Source organism: Chiloscyllium punctatum, chromosome 28, assembly GCF_047496795.1.
Source record: "Chiloscyllium punctatum isolate Juve2018m chromosome 28, sChiPun1.3, whole genome shotgun sequence".
NCBI classification, from domain to species: domain Eukaryota; kingdom Metazoa; phylum Chordata; class Chondrichthyes; order Orectolobiformes; family Hemiscylliidae; genus Chiloscyllium; species Chiloscyllium punctatum.
In genome coordinates this window covers 13,339,649-13,361,366 of record NC_092766.1, presented here as the reverse complement: position 1 = coordinate 13,361,366, position 21,718 = coordinate 13,339,649, and the positions used below count along the sequence as shown (strand labels likewise).

Sequence of the window (21,718 nt, the reverse complement as noted above, 5' to 3'; positions counted from 1 at the left end):
GAAACTCTGGGCACCATGAGGTTAAAAGGTTCTTCTCGTGTTAAACAGGAATACAAAAAAGATGGTGTGATCTAGCATTTCCTTTTTAAAAACAAATACTCACAATGCCTAGCCTTCTCTCCCACACTCTTCCAAGTGTGAGCCAGGCAACCTCTTTTTGTTTTTTAATATTTTTTTTTAGAAAAAGAGAGAGCAGCACCAGTTCAGGAGTTCAAAACCCAACTGCCCTCCTAGCGTCAGCTCAGTCCCTCTGGTCGTCCAATCAGACGTCACGTGTCAGTGAGGCACCAGTGTCCATCAGTGGCCAGTTACTGCTGTCCACGAGGACGGAGTGGTTGGCTGGCGTTGGGAGGGGCAGGGAGGGCTGCGTTGGCCGGGGCGTGGCTCAGGCTGCTTCTGCCCCATTACTCGCTGTTGGGCTGAGTGCTCATCTCGAGCTCCAACTGAGCCTCCACCAGTTTGTACAGGTCCATTGTGGCTCGGGCGTCCTCCACCGACGAGTGTCCCTGCGTCCCGACCTGAATGTTTGGGGGCGGAGGAGAAACAGAGTCCACCTTCAGTGACATTCCATTACATTATCGGTGTTAGTGAGCGGCGAAGGAGGTTAACAAAGCGATGGCAATAAACAGGGGCTGAAGATCGCCAGACGGAATTTAATTTGGATAGACGTGAGGCATTTGGTAAAACAAACAAGAGCAAGGTTTATGCAGTTGAAAGGCAGGCCCTGGACAGTGTTGAACCTTGGGGTTCAGGTACATAATTATTTGAAGTTTGTATCACATATGACACTTGGATAATAGGGTCTGAGTGGGTTCCTCTTCGGAGGGTCAGCATGGACGTGTTGGGCCGAAGGGCCTGCTTCCACACTGTAAGGATTCTTTGATCGATGATGAAACTTGGATAAGTACATGAGTAGGGAATTGTCGAGAGTGCGGAGGAAAGGTTCTGACCTGAAACGTTACCACCCCCGACCCCGCCCAACGGTCCTCTGATGCTCCACACTTTATCCACTCAGACTTTTCAGTATCTGCAGTCCTCGCTATCTCTAAGCACACAAATAGGAAAGATTTGGAGGAGCAGCATGGTGGCTTAGGCAGGGACCCGGGTTCGATTCCAGCCTCGAGCCACTGTCTGTGTGGAGTTTGCAAGATCTGCACTCACTTCACACCACATCTGCATGGGTTTCCTCCAGGTTCTTCGCACAATCCAAACATGTGCAGGTTAGGGTGGATTGGTGATGGGAAATTGTCCCATAGTGCCCAGGGATGTGCAGGTTAGGGTGGATGGGCCATGGGAAATTGTCCCATAGTGCCCAGGGATGTGCAGGTTAGGGTGGATTGGCCGTGGGAAATTGTCCCATAGTGCCCAGGGATGTACAGGTTAGGGTGGGTTGGCCATGGGAAATTGTCCCATAGTGCCCAGGGATGTGCAGGTTAGGGTGGATTGACCATGGGAAATTGTCCCATAGTGCCCAGGGATGTGCAGGTTAGGGTGGATTGGCCGTGGGAAATTGTCCCATAGTGCCCAGGGATGTGCAGGTTAGGGTGGATTGGCCGTGGGAAATTGTCCCATAGTGCCCAGGGATGTGCAGGTTAGGGTGGATTGGCCAGGGAAAATTGTCCCATAGTGCCCAGGGATGTGCAGGTTAGGGTGGATTGGCCATGCTAAATTGTCCCATAGTGCCCAGGGATGTGCAGGTTAGGGTGGATTGGCCGTGGGAAATTGTCCCATAGTGCCCAGGGATGTGCAGGCTAGGGTGGATTGGCCATGGAAATTGTCCCATAGTGCCCAGGGATGTACAGGTTAGGGTGGATTGGCCGTGGGAAATTGTCCCATAGTGCCCAGGGATGTGCAGGTTAGGGTGGATTGGCCAGGGAAAATTGTCCCATAGTGTCCAGGGATGTGCAGGTTAGGGTGGATTAGCTGTGGGGGGGGGGGGGGGGGGGGAAATGGGGGGGGTGGTGAGCTGCCTTCTTGAACTACTTGCAGTCCACCTGCTGTGGATTGACCCACAATGCCCTCAGGGAGGGAATTCCAAGATTCCCTGAAGGAACAGCCGATATATTCCCAAGTTGGGATGGTGAGGAGCTTGGAGGGGAACTTGCAGGGGGGTGGTGCTCCCATGTACCTGCTGACCCTGTCCTTCCAGATGGAAGTCGTCTGTGGGTTTGGAAGGTCCTTTCTGAGGAGCCTTGGTGAATCACTGCAATGCATCTTGTAGATGTTGGATGTGGTGCCAATCAAGCGGGCAGTACATGTGCTGTAGGTAGTGTCCTTGTTAGATTTGGTGTGAGATGGGGATTCAGTGCGGGGTTAGGTGTTGGATAGGTATTGGGTGCAGGATTTGGTGTGGAATGGGGATTCGGGACAGGATTCTGTTTGGGATGGGGAGTTGGTGCGGGGGGTTTCTAGGCAGCATTTCGTGTGGATTGGGGATTCAGTGTGGGATGGGGATTTGGTTCAGGAATTGGTGCGGGTTTGCATTTTGGTGCAGAATTCGGGTGGGTGTTGGGGACTTGGTGCATCATTTGATGTGGGTTGGGGATTCGGTAGAAGATGAGGTGTAGGAAGGGTATTTGGTGGAGGATACAGTGGGGGATGGGAATTCAGTGCAGGATTCTTAGAAGGCTGGGTTGTTCCTGAGCTGGAAATTTTCTTTTTCTTTTCTTGATTCAGAGTGTTGGGAACTTGGTGTGGGATGGGGATTTGGTGCAGCATTTGGTGCGGGTCTAGGATTTGGGATTCGGACAGAATTTATGATTCGGGCCACGATTTAGTGCCGTATTTGGTGTGTATTTCGGGATTCGGAGCGGGATGGGCATTTGGTGCAGGATTTAGTGGGGATGGGAATTTGATGCAGGATTTGTTGGGGTTGGAGATTTGATGCAGGATGGGGACTCTGTGCAGGATTTGCTGTGGATGGGAATTTGGTGCAGGATTGATGTGGGAATGGGATTCAGGCAGGATTCCGTGAGGGAAGGGGATTCTGTGCAGGATTGGTGAGATGGGGATTTGGGACAGGATTTGGTGTGGTTTGGGGATCCGGAGTGGGAGGGGGATTTAGTGGAGGAATTGGTGTGGGTTTGCGTTTCAGTGTAGGATTCAGTGTGTGTTGGGGACTTGGTGCAGCATTTGGTGTGGGTTGGGGATTTGGGGCAGGATGTGAGATTTGGAGCAGGATTTGGTGTGGGTTAGAGATTTCAGTGTGATTGGAATTCAGTGCAGGGTTCGGTGCAGGATGGGGATTTGTGATTCGGGCAGGATTTGAGATTCGGTGAAGGATTTGGTGTGTGTTTTGGGATTCCGTGAGGGATGTGTATTTGGTGCATGATTTGTTGTGGGATGGGATTCAGTGCAGAATTGGTGTGGGAATAGGATTCGGGCAGGATTTCGTGAGGGAAGGGGATTCAGTGCAGGATTGGTGAGTTGGGGATTTGGGACAAGATTTGCTGTGGGATGGGATTCTGTGCGTGTTGGAAATTTGGTGCGGGTTGGGGATTCTGTACAAGATTTGGTGTGGGTTAGGGAATTCCATGCAGGATTTGGTGTGGGTCGGGGATTCTGTGCAGGATGGGGAATTGGTGTGGGGTGGGAATTCTGTGCAAGATGAGAATTCAGTACGGGATTGAGTGCAGAACTAGGTGTTGGATGGGGGATTCAGTATGGGATGGGGTTCAGGGCTGGATTTGGTGGAAGAAATGGATTCGGTGCAGGGTGTGGTGTGGGTTGGAGATTCGGTGCAGGATTTGCCGTGGGATGGGGATTCGTTGCGGGTTGGAGATTTGGTGCAGGATTCGGTGTGGGATGGGATTTGGTGCAGGTTTAGCGTGAGATGGGGATTTGGGGCTGGATTTATTGTGGGATGGGGATTCGGTATGTATTGGGAACTTGGTGTGGGATTGGGATTTGGTGCAGCATTTGGTGTGGGATGGGGACTTGGTACAGGATTTGGTGCAGGATTGCTGTAGGTTGGGGATTTGGTGCAGGAGCTGGTAGGGAATGGGAATTCAGTGCAGGATTTGTTTGGGGTTGGGGATTTGATGCGGGTTGAAGCATCAGTGCAGGATTTGGGATGAGTTAGAGATTCGATACAAGCTGGGGATTTGCTATGGGTTGGAGATTTAGTGAGAATTGGAGTCTCAGTGCAGGATCGCATGGGGGATGGGAATTCAGTGCAGGGTTCGTTGTGGGTTGGGCACTCTGTGCATTGGCGATTCGGAACAGGATTGGGTGTGAGTTGGAGATTCGATGCAGGATTGGGTGTGGGTTGTGGCAGCACTGACCCACCTGGATGTCCTGATGAAGCAGCTGTTTTGTGAGTCTCTTCAGGGAGATTGCCACCTTCTCCGGGAAGCCGGCCTTGCGATTTAATAGCGGGATCTTGGAGGTGTCACGGGTCAGTGACTTCGGGTGGAAATAGTTGAGCGCCTTGAAGTCATTGTGGACAGCGTGACCGATCACAATCTTCCCGTTCATGAGCTTTAATATCTGTGGAGATTCACCGGGAGACCCGGCAATAAGAGTCAGTCAGCCTCAACACATCTCGGGAACAATGTACTGACCTTCGAGCAAGTGCAGCACCAAGGGAAGGGCTGAGTGCTGTTCCTAGGTAACAGCTTCCAGGAGGGGACTGACTGGTCTCCTCCTGTTCCTGTCTAACAGCCACAATGAGGGGGGGCCGAATGGCCTCCTGCTCCTGTGTAGCAGGCTCAAGGAGGGGGCAGAATGACCTCCTCTTGTTCCTGTGAAACAGGCTCAAGGGAGGGGCTGAGTGGCCTCCTTTTAAGACCGTAAGACACAGGAGCAGAAATAAGGCCATTCAGCCATTCAATCACGGCTGATAAGTTTCTCATCCCCATTCTCCCACTCTCTCACTGTAATAACCCTTGATACTCCAAAACCTACCTACCTCTGTCTCCAATATCCTCAATGACCAGGCCTCCACAGCCTTCTGTGACAGTGAATTGTATAGGATTCCCCACCCTCTGGCTGAAGAGGTTTCTCCTTATCTCTGTTCTAAAAGGCTTCCCTTTACTCTAAGGCTATGGCCTTTGGTCCCAGTCTCTCCTACCCATCTTCCCAACATCCACTCTGTCCCAGGCCATTCAGTATTCTGTAAGTTTCAATCAGATCACACCCCCTTCACCTTTCTAAATTCGGTCGAGTGTAGACTCAGAGTTCCTCAAACGTTCCCCGTGTGTTAAGCTTTTCATTCTTGGGGCCGCTCCTCTGAACCCGCTCCGGGAGCCAGTAGACCCACCCAGCCTCCTCCAGATCCTGTCCGAATCAGCCCATACATCCCTTCCCCATGACCCATTATACCACATTAACCCCCCCCCCCCATCCCCCGAGCCTGGGTAGTTTACCTCTCTCTGGGCTAGTTTGAAGGGGGTGGCGTTCCTCATGTGGTACCCTCGAATGCCGCTCCAGCGGGTGCGGAAGGTCGGTGATGGGGTTGGTCGGCAGGACGTACTTGTCGTAGATCAGCTCCCCGTCGTAACCCACCAGACTGCAGCGGGCCAGCTCGCTCCTCTTGCCCCCCGGGCCCGTGCCCACCATCTCGCAGTCCAGGGCCAGGCACTTGTAGGGTTTGTGGGCAGGGGGTTGGGGGGGAGCCCGATGGGGCCTGGGGACCAGGCCGGGCCTTCGGGGGGGCATCCTGGCCGGGGGGAGGCAGCCCGCTCTGACACTCGTCCACCAGCAGCTGCTTCTCCTTTGGAGGAGCCGCCCTCTCGCTGACGGGCTGATTGGCCTCCCGGCTCCCATTGAGGAATCTGCGTTTGGGGGCAGGCCGAGGTTTTGAGGGGGCGTCCCTGTCAGGGGGAGGCAACCCACTCCGACACTCGTCCACCGGCAGCTGCTTCTCCTCTGGACGGGCCGCCCTCCCGCGACGGGCCGAGTGGCCTCCTGGCTCCCGTTGAGGCTGCTGCGTTTGGGGGCAGGCCGAGGTTTTGAGGGGGCGTCCCTGCCAGGGGGAGGCAACCCGCTCCGACATTTGTCCACAGGCAGCTGCTTCTCCTTTGGACAGGCCGCCCTCCGCTGACGGGCCGATTGGCCTCCCGGCTCCCATTGAGGAATCTGCGTTTGGGGGCAGGCCGAGTTTTGAGGGGGCGTCCCTGCCAGGGGGAGGCAGCCCGCTCCGACACTCGTCCACCAGCAGTTGCTTCTCATCTGGGTGGGCTGCCCTCTCGCTGACGGGGCCGATTGGCCTCCCGGCTCCGGTCGAGGAGGCTGCGTTTGGGGGCAGGCCGAGGTTTTGAGGGGGCGTCCCTGCCAGGGGGAGGCAGCCCGCTCCGACACCTACCCACCAGCAGCAGCTGCTTCTCCTCTGGACGGGCCGCCCTCCCGCTGACGGGCCGATCGGCCTCCCAGCTGCTGTTGCAGAGGCCGGCCCTGGGGGCCGGGCGGGCAGAGGGAGGGGGCCGCCCTGGCTTGCCCCACGAGCCCCCTTTCTTGTTCAGGTAGCCCCGGCTCTCCAGGTAGGCCCGCCTCTTCAGGAAGCGCAAGTGCTTGAGGCTGGGCTGAGGCGCAGCGTGGTGCGGCACCGGAGTGAAGTCCAGGTTCAGGAGGACGTCCGCCATGGCGGTTAGCTCAGGAGGGCCAGCCCGCGCCAGGTGCGATCTCCCGGGAGGGTCAGGGGCCTACAGCCCCCGGAGACCGAAAATTCAGGGGCCAGCAGCAGCAGCCGCTGGGATACCTGCGGGCAAAAAAAACACAACACGGTCACAGGACAGCACACAGGAGAGGCCCTTCGGCCCATCAACACCATGCTGACCAATTCTCACGGCCCAGCACGAGGCTCACATGCCGTGAGCTCCCTACGGACAGTGGCCATTCAGCCCGACAGGTCCGCACTGAGGAGCATCCCAGCCACACTAAGCAACCCCCATATTCCATCTGTGCAATCCTGCATTTACACCAGTTAACCTACTTAACCTGCACATCCCTGGGCACTATGGGACAATTTCCCACGGCCAATCCACCCTAACCTGCACATCCCTGGGCACTATGGGACAATTTCCCACGGCCAATCCACCCTAACCCACACATCCCTGGGCACTATGGGACAATTTCCCATGGCCAATCCACCCTAACCTGCACATCCCTGGGCACTATGGGACAATTTCCCATGGCCAACCCACCCTAACCTGTACATCCCTGGGCACTATGGACAATTTCCCACGGCCAATCCACCCTAACCTGTACATCCCTGGGTACTATGGGACAATTTCCCATGGCCAATCCACCCTAACCTGTACATCCCTGGGCACTATGGGACAATTTCCCACGGCCAATCCACCCTAACCTGTACATCCCTGGGCACTATGGGACAATTTCCCACGGCTAATCCCACCCTAACCTGCACATCCCTGGACACTATGGGACAATTTCCCACGGCCAATCCCACCCTAACCTGCACATCCCTGGGCACTATGGGACAATTTCCCACGGCCAACCCACCCTAACCTGTACAACCCTGGGCACTATGGGACAATTTCCCATGGCCAATCTACCCTAACCTGTACATCCCTGGGCACCATGGGACAATTTTCCACGGCCAATCTACCCTAACCTGTACATCCCTGGGCACTATGGGACAATTTCCCATGGCCAATCCACCCTAACCTGTACATCCTGGGCACTATGGGACAATTTCCCACGGCCAATCCACCCTAACCTGTACATCCCTGGGTACTATGGAACAATTTCCCATGGCCAATCCACCCTAACCTGTACATCCCTGGGCACTATGGGACAATTTCCCACGGCCAATCCACCCTAACCTGTACATCCCTGGGCACTATGGGACAATTTCCCACGGCTAATCCCACCCTAACCTGCACATCCCTGGACACTATGGGACAATTTCCCACGGCCAATCCCACCCTAACCTGCACATCCCTGGGCACTAGTGGGACAATTTCCCACGGCAACCCACCCTAACCTGTACAACCCTGCCTATGGCACTACTGGCACTATGGACAATTCCATGGCCAATCTACCCTAACCTGTACATCCCTGGGCACCATGGGACAATTTCCACGGCCAATCTACCCTAACCTGCACATCCCTGGACACTATGGGACAATTTCCCACGGCCAATCCACCCTAACCTGCACATCCCTGGGCACTATGGGACAATTTCCCATGGCCAATCTACCCTAACCTGTACATCCCTGGGCACTATGGGACAATTTCCCACGGCCAATCCACCCTAACCTGTACATCCCTGGGTACTATGGGACAATTTCCCACGGCCAACCCACCCTAACCTGTACAACCCTGGGCACTATGGGACAATTTCCCATGGCCAATCTACCCTAACCTGTACATCCCTGGGCACCATGGGACAATTTCCCACGGCCAATCCACCCTAACCTGCACATCCCTGGGCACTATGGGACAATTTCCCATGGCCAATCTACCCTAACCTGTACATCCCTGGGCACCATGGGACAATTTCCCACGGCCAATCCACCCTAACCTGCACATCCCTGGACACTACGGCGGAAAGACGTGCCATCTCCACAAAGACAGGGCTCACCCATGTGCTGTTTGAAAGGTTGTCAAGTTCCCTCTGGGCGATGAAATGTCTGCTCAAAATTTCGTGCCCTTGGATAAATTCCTCTTAAGCAAAGATATTGAAGGATAAGGGAGTAATGTGTTGTGTCCACAGATCAGCCATTATCTCACTGAATGGTGGAACAGGCTCGGAGAGATTGAATAGCCTGCCCCCTCTATGTAAGTGACCTTTCAATGTTAGGGAATGGCTGCTTGCTGTGAACTGCCCATGTTCTGCACTCTCTTATCCACCTCGGTCAGCCTTCTCGGAGCTGACCCATGCTCTCCTTGGAGCTAACCGCTCCATCCCACACAACACCCTGCTGAGTCTCCTCTGGAAATTCCCTCCTGTGCAATCACTGCCCCAAGGTGACAAAGATCAGGCAAGAACGAGCAGGCCAGCACTCCTAGTTCTCTGCAATAGGCTTGTGGTGGGGGGGGGGGAAAAGAGTGGGGATAAGGTGGAGAGGAGGCAAAGAACGAGGGAGAGGTACAAACAGAGTTCGATATGACTCCTGTCCAGAACAGTGACTGGACCTGAAACGTTCAGGCCGTTTCGCTCTCCCACACACGCAGTAAGAGCTGCTGCAGCAGTCTCTGCTTCAGATCTCCAGCACCCGCAGTGTTTTGGCTTTATTGAGCTGAAGGGGCTGATCTGACTGAGGTCTTTAAAAACAGGGTTCGATTGTGAACACGCCGAGATGATGCTTCCACTTAACCACAGTGATGAACAACATGAAGGTAGGGAATACAAAGCAGCAGGTTAGATCTGATGAGTGCATCTCCAACCGACTTTATCGAGGTTTACAAAATCGCGAGGGGCATAGACAGCGTGAATAGCCAAGGGTCTTTCCCCCCCAGGGTAGGGGAGTCCAAACCTAGAGGGCATAGGTCTAAGGTGAGAGGGGAAAGGTTTAAAAGAGACCGAAGGGGCAACTTTTTCACTCAGAGGGTGGTATGTGTATGGAACAAGCTGCCAGAGGAAGTGATGGAGGCTGGTACAATGACAACATTTAAAAGGCATCTGGATGTGTATATGAATAGGAAGGGTTTGGAGGGATATGGGCCAAGTGCTGGCAAATGGGACTAGGTCAGTTTGGGATGTCTGGTCGGCGCAAATGAGTTGGACACAAGGGTCTGTTCCATGGTGTACAGCCCTCTGACTAACTCGATACCATCCAGGACAAAGCAGCCCACTTGATTGGCACCACATCCACGAGCATCCCCTCCCTCCACCATCCACACTCAGTCACAGCAGTGTGTACCATCGACAAGATTCACCGCAGTGACTCATCAAAGCTCCTCAGAGACCACCTTCCAAACCCTTGGTCTCTTCCACCTGGAAGGACAAGGGGCAGCTGATACATGGGAACACCACCCCCCCCCCTCCCCCCCCTCCAACCCTGCAAGCTCCGCTCTGAGCCCCTCACCATCCCCGACTTGGAAACATACCAGCCGTTCCTTCAGGGTCGCTGGGTCAGAATCCTGGAATTCCCTCTCTCATGGCACTGAGGGGTCCCTCCACACTGCAGTGGTTCACCACCACCCTCTCAAGGGACAATTGAAGGGCTGCAGGTGATAAATGCTGACCCAGCCAGTGAGACCACAGTGAATTTTAAACCATTCTGTCCCTTGGACCTGATCAGCCATTCTTGATCACAACTGATCACCAATCTTATTGCCATTTCTTCAAACGCCCTTTGATATGTCAGTGGCTTTAACAACTGGCCCCTGACACATACAGCCACTGACCTTCTGGGGTAGAGAATTCAATGTTTCACCTCCCGGTCAGTCAAGGGATTCCTCCACAGCACCGTCCCTTGTCCGGACACTGGGCCCCTTGGCTTTGGAACCTCTTACCCACACCCCTCAAAAGGCCAGGGATCAAGCTGATCAGTGATCAATCCCATGGGGAATACAGCAGAAATCAGCATTCTTGATAGAATGGGAGATTTCACTCACACAGGGTACAGGGAGAATGGGGGACTCGCGCCCACGGGGAGGGTGGAGGAGTGGGGGACTCGCACCCACAGGGAGGGGGGAGGAGTGGGGGACTCGCGCCCAAGGGGAGAATGGGGGGCTCGCTCCCACGGGGAGTGGGGGGAGAATGGGGGACTCACGCCCAAGGGGAGTTGGGGGGTGGGGGGAGAATGGGGAACTCACTCCCACGGGGAATAGGGGAGAATGGTGGACTCACTCCCATGGGGAGTGGGAGGGAGAATGGGGGACACGCTCCCACGGGGAGTGGGGGAGAAAATGGGGGTCTCACACCCATGGGGAGTGGGGGGAGAATGGGGGACTTGCTCCCACAGGAAGTGGGTGGAGAATGGGGGTCTCACACCCATGGGGAGTGGGGGGAGAATGGGGGTCTCACGCCCACGGGGAGTGGGGGGAGAATGAGGGACTCGCTCCCACGGGGAGTGGGGGTGAGAATGGGGGGTCTCACGCCCACGGGGAGTGGGGGGAGAGGGGGACACATGCGCCCATGGAGAGTGGGGTTGTGGGGAGAATGGACAACACAATCCTGATATAAAATTGGTTTTGGGTGGGGTGTGTTTGTTTGTGTGTTTGTGTGTGTGTGTGTGTGTGTGTGTGTGTGTGTGTTCGTTCCTGACTGGGAGCCCCGTCAGGTACTCTCCCTGGTCTGTCCTAGGGCACTGAGGTGAGAAGCGATAACCTGGTCACAAAGTGGGGTAAATCAGCACGGGACTGGGAATTCGACCGGGAGTATAGCAGCTCAGACACCAATCGCATAGGGTCAGGGTGTGAGTGCAGACAAGACTTATCAGGGGTGAGGAGATTTGAAAACTCAAGCAGAGTACCTACATGAACCCCCAGCCTTCTAAAGCAGAGCACCATGAAGCTGCACATGGAGAAAAAGCAATTTTAACCCAGGTGCTGAGTGAGAGACTGGGACATGAGCTGGCTGTCACACCATTGTGACAGTCTGACTGTACTCATGACCCACTCAGTGCACTGACTCAAAACACCACAACCTCAATATTTGGGGAAAACGATCTCCATTTTCTTGGTGATCACAGGGTAAAGATGGACCCGAGAATACCAGCAATTAAATCTCCTACTCCCTTGTTTCAAATAGTGGGGACAGGGGACTCCGTCGTATGGGGAGTGGAACACTTGCTCCTTTGGCATGGGGGGGGGGGGGAAAAGGGGGGACTCCGTCGTAATGGGGAGGGCAGGGTCTCACTTCAGTGTTGGAGTGGGGAGAATGGGGGTCCGCTCCCACAGGGAGTGGGGTTTTGCGAGGGAGGCAATGAGAACGGGGGAACTCGCTCCCATGGGGAGGGGACGAATGGGAGACTTGCTCCCGTGGGCAGTTGGGGGAGGGTGTAAGGGAGAATGGGGGATTCGCCTCCCAAGTGGAGTAGGGGGGAGAATGCAGACCACAGCCTCTTTCCTGAGCCCTAGCTGGGCATCATGTTAACATGGTCCAGCGATTTGGCACCTCTGACAGTGCAGCATTCCCTTGCTGCTGTGAGGAGGAGTTGCAAGACTGGGCTTTGAGCACATGGCACTGTGGCCATATCCTTCTAATCCGTCTTCCCTCTGCTTAACCAACTCCATCTGCTAACAGTTCGGTCCAATTCCCAGTCCTCTACCCTCACCCCATTCCTGGTCCACCCTTGTACATCTGAGGGATTTACAGGCACCATCGCGATTGAACAGAAACAGAAATTTGCTGGAGAAACTCAGCAGGTCAAACAGCTTCTGTGGAGAGAGAGAGAAAGCAGGAGTAAACATTTGAGGTCCGGTGAATGGGATGGATTAGGGGCTTCCTCACCTGACACCGGCCCCACTCCGAGATATCTCTCTCTCGCTTTCTCTTTCTGGGTGTGGCCCCTGCCAGGCTTATCGACAACCAGAGGCATCATGGATCAAGCTGCCCTCAGCCCAACTGACAGTCCCAACATTGCAGCCCACCCCCAACTGTACCACTTCACCAACAGAAGGCACAGCAGGCAGCTACTGGACCATGGGGGACCCTCACAGGGTGAGATACGGGACCCTGGGGGACCCTCACAGGGCGGGACACTGGACCCTGGGGGACCCTCACAGGGTGGGATACGGGACCCCGGGGGACCCTCACAGGGCGGGACACTGGACCCCGGGGGACCCTCACAGGGCGGGACACTGGACCCCGGGGGACCCTCACAGGGCGGGACACTGGACCCCGGGGGACCCTCACAGGGCGGGACACTGGACCCCGGGGGACCCTCACAGGGCGGGACACTGGACCCCGGGGGACCCTCACAGGGCGGGACACTGGACCCCGGGGGACCCTCACAGGGCGGGACACTGGACCCCGGGGGACCCTCACAGGGCGGGACACTGGACCCCGGGGGACCCTCACAGGGCGGGACACTGGACCCCGGGGGACCCTCACAGGGCGGGACACTGGACCCCGGGGGACCCTCACAGGGCGGGACACTGGACCCCGGGGGACCCTCACAGGGCGGGACACTGGACCCCGGGGGACCCTCACAGGGCGGGACACTGGACCCCGGGGGACCCTCACAGGGCGGGACACTGGACCCCGGGGGACCCTCACAGGGCGGGACACTGGACCCCGGGGGACCCTCACAGGGCGGGACACTGGACCCTGGGGGACCCTCGCAGGGCGGGACACTGGACCCTGGGGGACCCTCGCAGGGCGGGACACTGGACCCTGGGGGACCCTCGCAGGGCGGGACACTGGACCCCGGGGGACCCTCACAGGGCGGGACACTGGACCCTGGGGGACCCTCACAGGGCGGGACACTGGACCCCGGGGGACCCTCACAGGGCGGGACCCTGGACCCTGGGGGACCCTCGCAGGGCGGGACCCTGGACCCTGGGGGACCCTCGCAGGGCGGGACACTGGACCCCGGGGGACCCTCGCAGGGCGGGACACTGGACCCCGGGGGACCCTCGCAGGGTGGGATATGGGATCCAGGGGGACCCTCACAGGGCGGGACACTGGACCCTGGGGGACCCTCGCAGGGCGGGACCCTGGACCCTGGGGGACCCTCACAGGGCGGGACCTTGGACCCCGGGGGACCCTCACAGGGTGGGACCCTGGACCCCGGGGGACCCTCACAGGGCGGGACACTGGACCCCGGGGGACCCTCACAGGGCGGGACACTGGACCCCGGGGGACCCTCACAGGGCGGGACACTGGACCCCGGGGGACCCTCACAGGGCGGGACACTGGACCCCGGGGGGACCCTGGACCCCGGGGGACCCTCACAGGGCGGGACACTGGACCCCGGGGGACCCTCACAGGGCGGGACACTGGACCCTGGGGGACCCTCACAGGGCGGGACACTGGACCCCGGGGGACCCTCACAGGGCGGGACACTGGACCCCGGGGGACCCTCACAGGGCGGGACACTGGACCCCGGGGGACCCTCACAGGGCGGGACACTGGACCCTGGGGGACCCTCACAGGGCGGGACACTGGACCGTGAGGGACCCTCACAGGGTGGGATACGGGACCCTGGGGGACCCTCACAGGGCGGGACACGGGACCCTGGGGGACCCTCACAGGGCGGGACACTGGACCCCGGGGGACCCTCACAGGGCGGGACACGGGACCCTGGGGGACCCTCACAGGGCGGGACACTGGACCCCGGGGGACCCTCGCAGGGCGGGACCCTGGACCCCGGGGGACCCTCACAGGGCGGGACCCTGGACCCTGGGGGACCCTCACAGGGCGGGACACGGGACCACATGGGCCCTCACAGGCCGCGAGTGCACCATGAGGGTCCCCAGCCCCACAGGTACCCGGGCCTCGGAGGAATGTTGCTCTCGGACGGTCCGATCGTCCCCCCTCACATCCCTCACCCTCAATCTCCCTCTCCCTCTGTCTCTCACCGGTTTTGCCGATAAGGCCACAGGCTCCGGCGACGTCTACTTCCGGTATTGGGGGGGTACGGAAGCCACCACTTCCGGGGTCAGGAAACAAAGTAATGGGGCCTAGGTCAGGCGTCTGGCCCGGGGGCGTCCACTTCCGGGTGATGGGGCGGGATTCTGCGTCGCGCAGGCGCGGGAGGAGACATCCACTTCCGGAAGGTCAACCAGTGCTCGGTGGCGCCATGGACGCGGACGGGGAGAGACGGCGAATCGCCGCCATCGTCCGCCTCCTGTCGGTGTGTCCCCACATCCCCGACTCGTACATGACAGTGAGTTCACCACCGGGCCCCGTGAGACCCCTCACTGTTCAATATCCCCCCCGTGAGGACCCTCACTGCTCAATATCCTCCCGTGAGGACCCTCACTGTTCAATATCCCCCCCGTGAGGACCCTCACTGCTCAATATCCCCCCGTGAGGACCCTCACTGTTCAATATCCCCCCGTGAGGACCCTCACTGTTCAATATCCCCCCCGTGAGACCCCTCACTGTTCAATATCCCCCCGTGAGGACCCTCACTGTTCAATATCCCCCCCGTGAGACCCCTCACTGTTCAATATCCCCCCGTGAGACCCCTCACTGTTCAATATCCCCCCCGTGAGACCCCTCACTGTTCAATATCCCCCCGTGAGGACCCTCACTGTTCAATATCCCCCCGTGAGGACCCTCACTGTTCAATATCCCCCCGTGAGACCCCTCACTGTTCAATATCCCCCCCGTGAGGACCCTCACTGTTCAATATCCCCCCGTGAGACCCCTCACTGTTCAATATCCCCCCGTGAGGACCCTCACTGTTCAATATCCCCCCGTGAGACCCCTCACTGTTCAATATCCCCCCCGTGTGACCCCTCACTGTTCAATATCCCCCCCGTGAGACCCCTCACTGTTCAATATCCCCCCCGTGAGGACCCTCACTGCTCAATATCCCCCCGTGAGACCCCTCACTGTTCAATATCCCCCCCGTGAGGACCCTCACTGTTCAATATCCCCCCGTGAGACCCCTCACTGTTCAATATCCCCCCCCGTGAGACCCCTCACTGTTCAATATCCCCCCGTGAGGAGCCTCACTGTTCAATATCCCCCCGTGAGACCCCTCGCTGCTCAATATCCCCCCGTGAGACCCCTCACTGTTCAATATCCCCCCCGTGAGACCCCTCACTGTTCAATATCCCCCCCGTGAGGACCCTCACTGTTCAATATCCCCCCCGTGAGGACCCTTACTGTTCAATATCCCCCCCGTGAGGACCCTCACTGTTCAATATCCCCCCCGTGTGACCCCTCACTGTTCAATATCACCCCCGTGAGGACCCTCACTGTTCAATATCCCCCCGTGAGGACCCTCACTGCTCAATATCCCCCCCGTGAGGACCCTCACTGTTCAATATCCCCCCGTGAGGACCCTCACTGTTCAATATCCCCCCGTGAGGACCCTCACTGTTCAATATCCCCCCGTGAGACCCCTCACTGCTCAATATCCCCCCCGTGAGGACCCTCACTGCTCAATATCCCCCCGTGAGACCCCTCACTGTTCAATATCCCCCCGTGAGGACCCTCACTGTTCAATATCCTCCCGTGAGACCCCTCACTGTTCAACATCCCCCCGTGAGACCCCTCACTGTTCAATATCCCCCCGTGAGGACCCTCACTGTTCAATATCCTCCCGTGAGACCCCTCACTGTTCAACATCCCCCCGTGAGACCCCTCACTGTTCAATATCCCCCCGTGAGGACCCTCACTGTTCAACATCCCCCCGTGAGACCCATCACTGTTCAATATCCCCCCGTGAGACCCCTCACTGTTCAATATCCCCCCGTGAGACCCCTCACTGTTCAATATCCCCCCCCGTGAGGACCCTCACTGTTCAATAGCCCCCCGTGAGGACCCTCACTGTTCAATATCCCCCCCCGTGAGGACCCTCACTGTTCAATATCCCCCCCCGTGAGGACCCTCACTGTTCAATATCCCCCACGTGAGGACCCTCACTGTTCAATATCCCCCCGTGAGACCCCTCACTGTTCAATATCCCCCCCCATGAGGACCCTCACTGTTCAATATCCCCCCGTGAGGACCCTCACTGTTCAATATCCCCCCCCGTGAGGACCCTCACTGTTCAATATCCCCCCCCGTGAGGACCCTCACTGTTCAATATCCCCCCCGTGAGACCCCTCACTGTTCAATATCCCCCCCGTGAGACCCCTCACTGTTCAACATCCCCCCCGTGAGGACCCTCACTGTTCAATATCCCCCCGTGAGACCCCTCACTGTTCAATATCCCCCCCGTGAGACCCCTCACTGTTCAATATCCCCCCGTGAGACCCCTCACTGTTCAATATCCCCCCCGTGAGACCCCTCACTGTTCAATATCCCCCCCGTGAGACCCCTCACTGTTCAATATCCCCCCGTGAGACCCCTCACTGTTCAATATCCCCCCGTGAGACCCCTCACTGTTCAACATCCCCCCCGTGAGGACCCTCACTGTTCAATATCCCCCCGTGAGGACCCTCACTGTTCAATATCCCCCCGTGAGACCTCTCACTGTTCAATATCCCCCCCGTGAGACCCCTCACTGTTCAATATCCCCCCCGTGAGACCCCTCACTGTTCAATATCCCCCCCGTGAGGACCCTCACTGTTCAATATCCCCCCCGTGAGACCCCTCGCTGCTCAATATCCCCCCGTGAGACCCCTCACTGCTCAATATCCCCCCGTGAGACCCCTCACTGTTCAATATCCCCCCGTGAGACCCCTCACTGTTCAATATCCCCCCCGTGAGACCCCTCACTGTTCAATATCCCCCCCGTGAGGACCCTCACTGTTCAATATCCCCCCCGTGTGACCCCTCACTGCTCAATATCCCCCCGTGAGGACCCTCACTGCTCAATATCCCCCCCGTGAGGACCCTCACTGTTCAACATCCCCCCGTGAGACCCCTCACTGTTCAATATCCCCCCGTGAGGACCCTCACTGTTCAACATCCCCCCGTGAGACCCCTCACTGTTCAATATCCCCCCGTGAGACCCCTCACTGTTCAATATCCCCCCGTGAGACCCCTCACTGTTCAATATCCCCCCCCGTGAGGACCCTCACTGTTCAATAGCCCCCCGTGAGGACCCTCACTGTTCAATATCCCCCCCCGTGAGGACCCTCACTGTTCAATATCCCCCCCCCGTGAGGACCCTCACTGTTCAATATCCCCCCCCGTGAGGACCCTCACTGTTCAATATCCCCCCGTGAGACCCCTCACTGTTCAATTTCCCCCCCCGTGAGGACCCTCACTGTTCAATATCCCCCCGTGAGGACCCTCACTGTTCAATATCCCCCCCCGTGAGGACCCTCACTGTTCAATATCCCCCCCCGTGAGGACCCTCACTGTTCAATATCCCCCCGTGAGGACCCTCACTGCTCAATATCCCCCCCGTGAGACCCCTCACTGTTCAATATCCCCCCGTGAGGACCCTTCACTGTTCAATATCCCCCCGTGAGGACCCTCACTGCTCAATATCCCCCCGTGAGGACCCTTCACTGTTCAATATCCCCCCGTGAGGACCCTCACTGCTCAATATCCCCCCCGTGTGACCCCTCACTGTTCAATATCCCCCCGTGAGGACCCTCACTGCTCAATATCCCCCCCGTGAGACCCCTCACTGTTCAATATCCCCCCGTGAGGACCCTTCACTGTTCAATATCCCCCCGTGAGGACCCTCACTGTTCAATATCCCCCCGTGAGACCCCTCACTGTTCAATATACCCCCGTGAGGACCCTCACTGTTCAATATCCCCCCGTGTGACCCCTCACTGTTCAATATCCCCCCGTGAGACCCCTCACTGTTCAATATCCCCCCGTGAGGACCCTCACTGCTCAATATCCCCCCGTGAGACCCCTCACTGTTCAATATCCCCCCCCGTGAGGACCCTCACTGTTCAATATCCCCCCGTGAGGACCCTCACTGTTCAATATCCCCCCCGTGAGAACCCTCACTGTTCAATATCCCCCCCGTGAGGACCCTCGCTGTTCAATGTCCCCCCCGTGAGGACCCTCACTGCTCAATATCCCCCCGTGAGACCCCTCACTGTTCAATATCCCCCCCGTGAGACCCCTCACTGTTCAATATCCCCCCGTGAGGACCCTCACTGTTCAACATCCCCCCCGTGAGGACCCTCACTGTTCAATATCCCCCCGTGAGGACCCTCACTGTTCAATATCCCCCCGTGAGACCCCTCACTGTTCAATATCCCCCCGTGAGGACCCTCACTGTTCAACATCCCCCCGTGAGGACCCTCACTGTTCAATATCCCCCCCGTGAGGACCCTCGCTGTTCAATATCCCCCCCGTGAGGACCCTCGCTGTTCAATATCCCCCCGTGAGACTCCTCACTGTTCAATATCCCCCCGTGAGACCCCTCACTGTTCAATATCCCCCCCGTGAGACCCCTCACTGTTCAATATCCCCCCGTGAGGACCCTCACTGTTCAATATCCCCCCCGTGAGGGCCCTCACTGTTCAATATCCCCCCCGTGAGGACCCTCACTGTTCAATATCCTCCCGTGAGACCCCTCACTGTTCAATATCCCCCCCGTGAGACCCCTCACTGTTCAATATCCCCCCGTGAGACCCCTCACTGTTCAATATCCCCCCCCCGTGAGGACCCTCACTGTTCAATATCCCCCCGTGAGACCCCTCACTGTTCAATATCCCCCCGTGAGGACCCTCACTGTTCAATATCCCCCCGTGAGGACCCTCACTGTTCAATATCCCCCCGTGAGACCCCTCACTGTTCAATATCCTCCCGTGAGACCCCTCACTGTTCAATATCCCCCCCCGTGAGGACCCTCACTGTTCAATATCCCCCCGTGAGGCCCCTCACTGTTCAATATCCCCCCGTGAGGACCCTCACTGTTCAATATCCCCCCGTGAGGACCCTCACTGTTCAATATACCCCCCGTGAGGACCCTCACTGTTCAATATCCCCCCGTGAGACCCCTCACTGTTCAATATCCCCCCCGTGAGGACCCTCACTGTTCAATATCCCCCCCGTGAGGACCCTCACTGTTCAATATCCCCCCGTGAGACCCCTCACTGTTCAATATCCCCCCCCGTGAGGACCCTCACTGTACAATATCCCCCCGTGAGGACCCTCGCTGTTCAATATCCCTCCGTGAGACCCCTCACTGTTCAACATCCCCCCCGTGAGGACCCTCACTGTTCAATATCCCCCCGTGAGGACCCTCGCTGTTCAATATCCCTCCGTGAGACCCCTCACTGTTCAACATCCCCCCGTGAGACCCTTCACTGTTCAATATCCCCCCGTGTGACCCCTCACTGTTAAATATCCCCCCCCGTGAGGACCCTCACTGTACAATATCCCCCCGTGAGGACCCTCGCTGTTCAATATCCCCACGTGAGGACCCTCACTGTTCAATATCCCCCCCGTGAGGACCCTCGCTGTTCAATATCCCCCCGTGAGGACCCTCGCTGTTCAATATCCCCACGTGAGGACCCTCACTGTACAATATCCCCCCGTGAGGACCCTCACTGTTCAATATCCCCCCCGTGAGACCCCTCACTGTTCAACATCCCCCCCGTGAGGACCCTCACTGTTCAATATCCCCCCGTGAGACCCCTCACTGTTCAATATCCCCCCCCCCCGTGAGGACCCTCACTGTTCGATATCCCCCCGTGAGACCCCTCACTGTTCAATATCCCCCCCCGTGAGGACCCTCACTGTACAATATCCCCCCGTGAGGACCCTCACTGTTCAATATCCCCCCGTGAGGACCCTCACTGTTCAATATCCCCCCGTGAGACCCCTCACTGTTCAATATCCCCCCGTGAGGACCCTCACTGTTCAATATCCCCCCGTGAGGACCCTCACTGTTCAATATCCCCCCGTGAGGACCCTCACTGTTCAATATCCCCCCGTGAGACCCCTCACTGTTCAATATCCCCCCTCAGTGTGACTCCTCACTGTTCAATATCCCCCCCGTGAGGACCCTCACTGTTCAATATCCCCCCGTGAGGACCCTCACTGTTCAATATCCCCCCGTGAGACCCCTCACTGTTCAATATCCCCCCTCAGTGTGACCCCTCACTGTTCAATATCCCCCCCCGTGAGGACCCTCACTGTTCAATATCCCCCCGTGAGACCCCTCACTGTTCAATATCCCCCCTCAGTGTGACCCCTCACTGTTCAATATTCCCCCGTGAGGACCCTCACTGTTCAATATCCCCCCGTGAGGACCCTCACTGTTCAATATCCCCCCGTGAGGACCCTCACTGTTCAATATCCCCCCGTGAGGACCCTCACTGTTCAATATCCCCCCGTGAGACCCCTCACTGTTCAATATCCCCCCTCAGTGTGACCCCTCACTGTTCAATATCCCCCCCGTGAGGACCCTCACTGTTCAATATCCCCCCCGTGTGACCCCTCACTGTTCAATATCCCCCCGTGAGGACCCTCACTGTTCAATATCCCCCCGTGAGGACCCTCACTGTTCAATATCCCCCCGTGAGGACCCTCACTGTTCAATATCCCCCCGTGAGGACCCTCACTGTTCAATATCCCCCCGTGAGACCCCTCACTGTTCAATATCCCCCCGTGAGACCCCTCACTGTTCAATATCCCCCCGTGAGGACCCTCACTGTTCAATATCCCCCCGTGAGACCCCTCACTGTTCAATATCCCCCCGTGAGGACCCTCACTGTTCAATATCCCCCCGTGAGACCCCTCACTGTTCAATATCCCCCCCGTGAGGACCCTCACTGTACAATAACCCCCCGTGAGGACCCTCGCTGTTCAATATCCCTCCGTGAGACCCCTCGCTGTTCAACATCCCCCCCGTGAGGACCCTCACTGTTCAATATCCCCCCGTGAGGACCCTCGCTGTTCAATATCCCTCCGTGAGACCCCTCACTGTTCAACATCCCCCCGTGAGACCCTTCACTGTTCAATATCCCCCCGTGTGACCCCTCACTGTTCAATATCCCCCCCCGTGAGGACCCTCACTGTACAATATCCCCCCGTGAGGACCCTCGCTGTTCAATATCCCCCCCGTGAGGACCCTCGCTGTTCAATATCCCCCCGTGAGGACCCTCGCTGTTCAATATCCCCACGTGAGGACCCTCACTGTACAATATGCCCCCGTGAGGACCCTCACTGTTCAATATCCCCCCCGTGAGACCCCTCACTGTTCAACATCCCCCCCGTGAGGACCCTCACTGTTCAATATCCCCCCGTGAGACCCCTCAC

General features: G+C 57.6%; 2 protein-coding genes and 1 pseudogene across 3 annotated transcripts in view; 2 read left to right on the top strand and 1 right to left on the bottom strand.

The window, feature by feature from the left end:
- Positions 1-283, top strand: part of LOC140453899 (uncharacterized) — an 11,056-nt gene extending 10,773 nt beyond the window's left edge. Inside the window, 1 exon segment of the mRNA XM_072548754.1 lies at positions 182-283. Coding sequence (XP_072404855.1) covers positions 182-283 — 102 coding nt within the window.
- Positions 22-12,620, bottom strand: LOC140454013 (uncharacterized; annotated as a pseudogene).
- A 2,004-nt stretch (positions 12,621-14,624) lies between these two features.
- Positions 14,625-21,718, top strand: part of mettl25b (methyltransferase like 25B) — a 378,445-nt gene continuing 371,351 nt past the window's right edge. Inside the window, exon 1 of one of the 2 annotated variants that reach the window (XM_072548937.1) lies at positions 14,625-14,744. In XM_072548937.1, coding sequence (XP_072405038.1) covers positions 14,658-14,744 — 87 coding nt within the window. In that variant the 5' untranslated portion in view covers positions 14,625-14,657. The remainder of the gene's footprint in view (positions 14,745-21,718) is intronic. The other variant, XM_072548938.1, reaches the window with a different exon arrangement.